This window comes from Brachypodium distachyon, chromosome 1, assembly GCF_000005505.3.
Source record: "Brachypodium distachyon strain Bd21 chromosome 1, Brachypodium_distachyon_v3.0, whole genome shotgun sequence".
Taxonomy (NCBI): domain Eukaryota; kingdom Viridiplantae; phylum Streptophyta; class Magnoliopsida; order Poales; family Poaceae; genus Brachypodium; species Brachypodium distachyon.
Window position 1 is genome coordinate 46,265,822 of NC_016131.3, and position 8,252 is coordinate 46,274,073.

Sequence of the window (8,252 nt, forward strand, 5' to 3'; positions counted from 1 at the left end):
TATTTTTCTCTGCAGGTAATCTTATAATCGTCCTTGTAGGCCTCTGCCATTTAAATTTGGGTGGGGACACTCAATAAGACTTGGTGAAACATGGCTAATTCGGGTGTGAAGATCAAAATCTTATCAAAATACTACCATGGAATGACTATGGACTAAATCAGACCTTGGCGTTTTGCTATTGACATTAAGGTTTGTAATTTTCTCACCTGCTGCTACATTGTAATCACTACTAGGTGTTTTTGCATTGACCATTTTCCTTGGTATGCAGGTTTCTTAAATTTGTTGTCATAGGCTTCCACATATTTTGCATTTAAATTTGGGTTGGCGTCGCTTATCAGGACTTTGTGGGTTTACATGGCTACCTTGGATGTGAGGATCAACATATAACCACAGATAATTGTGGAATAAATGGTACTTCATTGTTTAGCCAAGATTTGCAATTTTCTCACCCGCTGCTACATTTCTATCATTACTTGTGTTCTTGCATTGACCATTTTTCTTGGAATGCAGGTGCCCTTATATTTGTTCTCGTAGGCGCCTACATATTTTGCATTTAAATTTGGGGTCGGCCTCACTCATCAGGACTTTGTGGGTGTAAATGGCTAGCTTGGATGTGAGGATCAAACTATCACCACCGAATAATTGTGGAATAAATGAGACTTCACATTTAACTAAGGTTTGCAATTTTCTCACACAGGGCTACATTTCTAATACCAATGGAGGTCCCTGCGTGGGGAATGGATTTCATGGGTGTCAACCGTCTTATCAGCTTTGATTTTTCAAAATTGGCTTCTGCCTATTTTCACATTATACAGGAAGATTTCCAAGTTTGGGCATCTAATTTATGATGTATTATTGTTCTGTTTTTAGTTGTTTTGGGCTTGTTTGGGCAAGAGCCTGAGGGGTTCTTTCTCTAGGATTTTGAATATTCAAGTGTTGTGTAATTTTGCAGGAAATGCTACCAGAGGTTTGTCCCTCCTCCCTTATGTTTGGTTAATTAACCACCATCTTTTGTAGACGTATAACACGCTACACATGATTGAATGCTGACTGTACCTCCGCAGAAAGGTCGAGGGCAAGCGCTTCAATGTCAAGATCATCACCTTCCTTGACCTCTACCGCTATGACCCATGGGAGCTCTAGGTTGATATCAACTAACCAGCAATTAATTAATCTCCCTCTCTCTAGATCTCTTCAACCAGCTAACCCGTCCTCAGTTCTTGATTTTATTTCCCTTAATTTCCTGCAGTGATCCATCCACCGGCGATATTGACAAGCTTTCAACATCCAATATACATGTGGATCTAAGAAGTGAGCGTTGGACCATATACCTGAATTAGTTTATCTCTATTATCAATGTGTTTTTACTTTATTTGTGGACATGCTTTTCTGATATGTTTCATAGAAGCTGTATGTATTTAATAGCGACACTGGCTTACCACAAATAAAATCTGTATATGCATTTATTATACATACTCTTGATGATCAGTTATAGTTGTGGCTTTTCGGTGCAATACTTAACCTATGTACGCCAATTTTCTTGAAATTCATACATCTTACTAATCTGCATATTGCTTGCATAGGTTATAGGTGTAGGATTATTAGTGTTATTTGGCAGAGCAATAAACCACCGCTCTTTTGTGAGTTTAGTAAGGTGCAAGCATAGGCAGCTGTTCTGCTCAAAAGCATGTTACTGCATGTTTGTCAGCCCTGCAGCATATCTACCCATATTTGTTTGTGCTTCGTTCATTTTTGTCTGGTCATGTTCTCACACTTCCTTTTTTTGTGTAGGTTTATAAGTCACCTGGTTATGGCCTATGTATTTACATTTTGGACCTGCTATGTACTTATGAAGGAATATGAAAACGTCACAACCATGAGGTTGTGCTTTCTTGTTTCAGAGAAACTACAACCAGATCAGTTACCGGTATGATCATATGTCCAAAACTTTGTGTGTTCAATTCCTATTTAGTAAAGATGTTCAGTATGTGATGTATATCAGCTTGGATAAATTGAAAGCGGACTGGCATGCTTTTCACTGCAATGCATCTACCAAAATTGTGGGAATAAAATGATTACACACTGGATATTTCTGCATCATGTAAATTGACAAATAATTAGATCTTTCTACAAAATTCAGTAGAAAATTCTGTATCCGACTTTTTGTGTGCATTTAGGTATATATCATCTTTGTGGCTGTAACTTCTACATGAGCTTCTTTTAGATCCCTTTTCTGAAGAAAAAATGCGTTTGCGCATCGGAATAATCTCAGCAGAATGCTGTTGACAACATCACCTTCTGCATACATGATCCTTCTTAATTCCACTTAACAACTGTGCCATTCCGAGCATTTCATCTTCACTGGATATAACCATTAACTTCAATAACTTCATTTGTAGGATTCATCTGGTATAACGACAGTTTGGCGACGCTATTGGCACAAGTGCTGAATGCTGATCTTCTTATCATGCTTAGTGATGTGGAGGGACACTATAGTGGTCCACCGAGTGATCCTCAATCAAAAGTCATCCACACGTGCATTACTGAAAAATCTCATGTAGGAAGAGATGGAATGCAAACTAAAGTGGCATCTGCTGTTACTGCTGCATCAAAGGGCGTACCCGCTGTAATTGTGAGGTGACTACAATTTTTTTTTCTTGGTGTTAGAGCATGAAATTTTATATGCATACCTACTAAGTATTCCCATTAGGTTAAGATACTGCAAGCTACTATATGGTCAGTCAAACTGGCAGCTACCATATTTGTGCAATTTAGGAACGCAGGGAGTACTAATTAAACTATTGTTGCTATAATTGGATATTCAAAAGTGCTCGAGTAAGACAATTGGTAATTAGTTATGGAGATTGGAGTTTTAATGCAAGGGTTTAACATTAGATAATCATCTGCAATGTTTGTGTTGATATATAGTTTGAATAACTTTCTTAATTCTTAAGTACTCCTATCAAACTACGCATCTTCAAAGTGGCTGGTGCCACGTTTGTTTGTGCTGTTGGTCAGGAAGCAGCTTAGCACATGGTGGCACCAGATGAAAATAACCAGAATACAGGGTTCATGCGCATATCTGCACCCACAAGTGCAAGGTCTATATCTATCTATTTTTAAATTCTGGAATTAGTTGGTGAGAAGTATATAGTCCTCTATAAATTGTTCTGTTCTTTCGTGCAGAAGTAGCTATGACAGCATTCGTCCTTACAAAGTGGATAAGGCACCAAGGATTTCAAATGAGAAGAACATAGTTAAGGTAAAAACAATACTCATGGATGGTTCATATTTACTTTTACTTATTTGTTGAGTGACATTGTCAGTTTGAACCTTCTTTTTCTTTCTTGAGAAAGTTTATACTTCTGATAATTGCTACTCCCTCCGATCCATAAAAAGTGTCGCCCACTTACTACAAAATTTGTATTTCTATTGTGTTTTCATTGCAGGCTTTACTTTTACTTATTTGTTGAGTTGCATTGTCAGTTCGAACCTTCTTTTTCTTTCTCTAGAAAGCTTATACTTCTGCTAATTGCTATTTTCTATTGTGTTATCATTGTAGGCTGAGCTTGTCTTCCACCGTGGCATCGCCATCTTCTCTCCTCCGCCGTGCTTGTCCTCTTCCTCTGCCTCTGGTCAGTGCTGCTCTTCTCTCCTCCCCAACCTGGATGCATTCCAATGATACGGTTTCCTGCAATTTCTTATATGTTGTCCTGATTAATTCACCGCGTCGCAGTGTCACTAGCGTCATTTTAGATGGATACTTTCTATTCGGGTTTCAGTGATTTCGTGGGAAAAATCGTGTCATTGCCCTGTTTGAGAGATTTCAGTAACGCTTGTTTCGGTTAGCATTCATTTGATACCAGTCCAGATGTGCTAGATATGCATACTCTTCTCTCCTCCCCAACCTGGATGCATTCCAACGATACGGTTTCCTGCAATTTCTTATATGTTGTCCTGATTAATTCACCGCATCACAGTGTCAATAGCGTCATTTTAGATGGATGCTTTCTATTCGGGTTTCAGTGATTTCGTGGGAAAAATCGTGTCATTGCCCTGTTTGACAGTTCAGTAACACTTGTTTCGGTTAGCATTCATTTGATACCAGTCCAGATGTGCTATTCCTCATAAGATTGTACACTAGATTGAGTTATTGTAATATAATACACTTCAGAGCTCCTCGAAAAAAATCTCTCAATTCTGTGTCAGGACATGTATTAATTTAGCACAACATTTGGGACACAGTCCCAGCTCAAATGGTCCATACCCTCCTAGAGAAAATAAGAGGGGAGGAATGGATGTGCTTCTACACACCTCCATCTCCATAAGTGAGAATAAAAAGCAGATACTAAATGATCCTAAGATATCTGCACATTCAATAATCAATTCACTTATGACTGCGAATGAAATGTATGCATTTGGGAGAATGACTGTGGGTCGTCACTATCAGAATTTAATCAATTTATATATATCCTGCTCGTAAGTATGTGCAGATATCTTAGGATCTATTAGTATCTGCTCTTAAGTGAATTAAATAATCATGTATACAGGATATAGATTCTGATTAAATCATTTGATAGAATTTTTATATTTTTATCCGTTGTTTGTCTACTCATTCCTTTCCATTCTAAATTACAATGTTAAGCTCTGAGAAGAAAAATATATTTCTTTGATGGCCAAAGCCACTGTTATCTGAAGAGAAAATAATCCAGTTAGTTCATACTTAACTTGCAAAGGAGAACCTTGAAACCGTTGTTATAAAATTGAGGCATCTATAGATATTATAAAGTATCATCAGAAAAATTGAGGCATTTATAGATATCATGCATCTGTGGTTCGTTGCGGCACGCTGCAGAAAATGTTGTTTCACGCTTGTACCGCGGAAAAACAAAAAACGGACGCCACAAAGCTGTTGATGTTAGAATCTACATAGAAATATTTCTGTGGCACATAGAAGTTAAAATGAAGTTAGCGTTGAATCTACGTAGAGATATGTATAGCTGGAACTGTTAGCTGCATTCCCAGTTTGATAGGATTTTTACTTGTTTGCTTCCATCGTTTTTTTTATGTCATGTACTTTCCCTTTCCACATTCAGATGTCATTAAAGAAATATCGTTTCTATACCCTAAATTTTCATTACTCATCTATCAGGACCTTGGTATTATTGCTGCTGCTATTATTACTATTAGCTCTGTGGTGATTACTTTTGTATCAGTACTCACCCATTTTCATCAATAAAATGTGCAATTTAATTTTCAATCTGTTTACTTCTCTAGAGGATCATATGGGTATTGGTACCTCACCCATTTTGATCGGAATTGCGTCCACGGAAAAATTTCCACCATGCAAGAATACCAAGTTCGCCACCTTGAATGCCTTATAGGCACAAAGAGCCCTCAGTTCAGATACTATGTGTGCACAATGAACAAGCCATTTGTCTCACCCAGACAAAGGATGGTAAAACCTACAAACTACTAATTCTTTCATCATACATTTATTCTCTCATGACAAATATTGATCAACGTTATCAATGATGCTTTCTTTTCCTATATGCCGTATCTTGATCATACCGAGTTCCTGCTGCCGTATCTTGATCCTGCAGTGAACCATCTGCGTATAAAGCTCGCGGGAACCTCAATTGCACATCGAGTTCGCCTAATGAAAGGAACAGATGGTAGAGCAACCATCACCACCGACTGGCAAAATTTTGTGCACGATGCTGGACTTAAAGAGGGAGATATAGTGGCCTTTGTATTCAGCGCTCGTCGAACCAAGCTGTGCCTCCATGTTTAACAACCCTAGCTGAAATTATGTAATGAAAATAGCTGAAATTATGTAATGAAAACAAGATGTCTGTACAGAAATATCCTATGGTGCTACCCTTTTGTCACTTGCTGTAACTCTCATGAAGCAAAATAAGTATTCCCTCCGACCCATATTACTTGTCTCCAATTTGTCCAAATATGAATGTATTATTTTGACAAGTAATTCCGGCCGGAGGGAGTACTTAATTCTATATGTGTTGCGTTTGTTCACTTGCTGACAAGTCACATAACCATGTATGATGCAGCTGTTATTGCTACTCTCCAGTAATGCACCGTTGTTGACAAGTGCACCTCAAATGCCCTGAACTATCGTACAGGAGTGACAGACAACCTCACTGGGTCTTTTTGAAATTCTCACCGTTGTTGAGCTACATCCCAGTGCGCCTCCTGAGCATAATCAGAACCGTACGCAGATACCCTGAGCTATCCTCCAGGAGGCGCGCAGGGCGCCCCCCAGCTCCTAGTACAGTATATGTACCATGAAGTATACCCTCAAAAGGGGTGGAAAAAGCAGATTACAGGAAACTTGTGTAAAGCTCAACACCGTAAGCAAACTTGCATTGGCATAACACGGAAGAGTAATTAAAAACCAGCAACTTACAAACTGTCATGAAACACTACATCATGAGGACAGACAGCTGAGTATTGTCTTGGACAAATGCTTAATAAAACTTCCAAAAACATGAATGCTGTATCTTTAAAGAAAAACTGTAGATTTTCTTCGAAAGTACCTCCACAACCACAAGACCATATTCCATTAGACCTTAATTATTTGTATTAAAACATGGAGAGACCGAGAGATTATAACTAAAACAAAGAAAAGAAACGGTTTTTTTGTGTGTGAAAATAATCCAAGACTCGTACGTGATAGAGTTTTAATTCAGCTTCTTGATCCGCATACCCCGCTTCAAGACACCCCGGCGGAACCTCCTCCGTCCTCGAGGGGCAACCGCCGCCGCGGCTTCTTCTTCCTCATCATCATCGTCAGTGGCCACGTCGACCTCGGCCATGTAAGTGACATAGCCTTTGGCCCGAAGCTGCTGCTTATAGTCCTTCTGCATCTGGAGCATCTCTCTGTCCTGCTTCTCACTGATTTCGGCCATCTCGATGTCCAAGGCCCTAGCCCACGCGACCAAGTAGGGATACTTTTCCCCAAGGGGGCACATGTCCGGAATGTCGTCGGAGCCCACGTCGTAGGACAAGACGAAGTCCACCTCTTGCTGCGGCATCCTGCGCACCACCTTCTTCTTGGCCTTGTTGATCGTCTTGGACTCCTCCTTTGCATCCTCCTTCGCCTCCTCCTGCACGAACGAACTCGAGGTCGCCATCTCTCTGCGCGATTGTGTCCGGACGGAAAATCAGGCGTGTCTAGAGGTGCATATTTAAATCCGCGATATATACTGCACTGCACCGAGTCGTTCTCGACTCGGAGTGGGACTGCATCGCGATCTAATCAAGTCATCGACGGAATCGGCAAAAGAACGGACGGAGTATATAATACTACAGGTTTGGAACTGGAAATCGGACCAAACTCCCGTCCGCCTAGTATTGGAATCGGATTGAACGTCCGCCTATGACTGGAATTAATCGGGATCGCGAAACAACCCCGTCTAGCAATTCAAGAACTAAGAAGTGGGGACGTTACGTACGCAGAAAGTGAGGTCGCCGCCGGGATACTGCTTCACCGCCCCCACTTTGGCGTCTGACCTAATGAGGAGAAAGCACCGCCGCGCCGAGGGTGTGGCAGTCAATCGGCCTCGAGATTATGATGGACCGTCTGAAGACCGGCCCGATAGGTCTCCCAAACTCGATCATTTTACGCTTAGGTCCTTGCACATCACGAAAATCACCTTGGTATCTCTCAAGTACAGTAGAATTGCTCAATAACGAGATAAAGTTGTTGGGAATAGGACAGCAATAAAGCAAATCGCAATTCTCTCAACTTGCAATGAACTTTGAGGATAGTTTCAACCAACAAGTAAGCAGCGACAGGGGGGAGAAAGTATTTCCTGAGAATTACCTGTTCGCTAGACCTATCTTTTTCCTGTTCTTCTTCTTTCTGACCCTTTTTTTTCCGGGTCCTTTTGTAACTCAAACTCGACTCAGTTCTGAGTCTCTGGAATATATAAGGGAGACAATTGTCTGCCTTCTTATCCAAAAAACAAGTAAGCAGCGGAATAAACATAAACAACATGCACAAGTGACACAAAGATTTAACGTGAAAAAACCTCCTCAACATGAGGAGAAAAAACCACGGCTGTGGACCGACTAGTCCACGCAACTTCCACCACGAGCAAATGGGTACAGTAGAATTGCTCAATAATGAGATAAAGTGACCTTCCATCCTTCAACTAAGGCCGTGTGATTCCTCAAAAAACTAAGGCCGTGTGTGCCACCTTCCTCCCTCAACTATTTTCTGGTATGAA

At 40.4% G+C, this 8,252-nt stretch overlaps 1 protein-coding gene and 1 long non-coding RNA gene across 3 annotated transcripts; one reads left to right on the top strand and one right to left on the bottom strand.

Annotated features, from left to right (window-relative positions):
* The first annotated feature begins 1,102 nt into the window (after positions 1 to 1,102).
* On the top strand, positions 1,103 to 2,994 carry LOC112270168. Its single transcript, XR_002962553.1, has 4 exons — positions 1,103 to 1,143; positions 1,250 to 1,311; positions 1,792 to 1,927; positions 2,400 to 2,994. It is a non-coding gene; the product is annotated as an uncharacterized LOC112270168 (long non-coding RNA).
* A 2,352-nt stretch (positions 2,995 to 5,346) lies between these two features.
* On the bottom strand, positions 5,347 to 7,606 carry LOC112270167. Of its 2 annotated transcripts, none has more exons than XR_002962550.1 (2): positions 7,476 to 7,605; positions 5,347 to 5,803 (listed from the first exon to the last, which is right to left on the bottom strand). XR_002962550.1 is itself a non-coding variant. In XM_024457983.1 (2 exons), exon 2 carries the CDS (start codon positions 7,152 to 7,154, stop codon positions 6,702 to 6,704), a length of 453 nt encoding a protein of 150 aa, XP_024313751.1. In that variant the 5' UTR covers positions 7,155 to 7,158; positions 7,476 to 7,606; the 3' UTR covers positions 6,406 to 6,701. The 2 variants fall into 2 exon arrangements, 1 of the variants encoding a protein (XP_024313751.1); XM_024457983.1 differs by lacking the exon at positions 5,347 to 5,803 and adding an exon at positions 6,406 to 7,158 and having other exon boundaries at positions 7,476 to 7,606.
* Between the last annotated feature and the right edge of the window lie 646 nt (positions 7,607 to 8,252).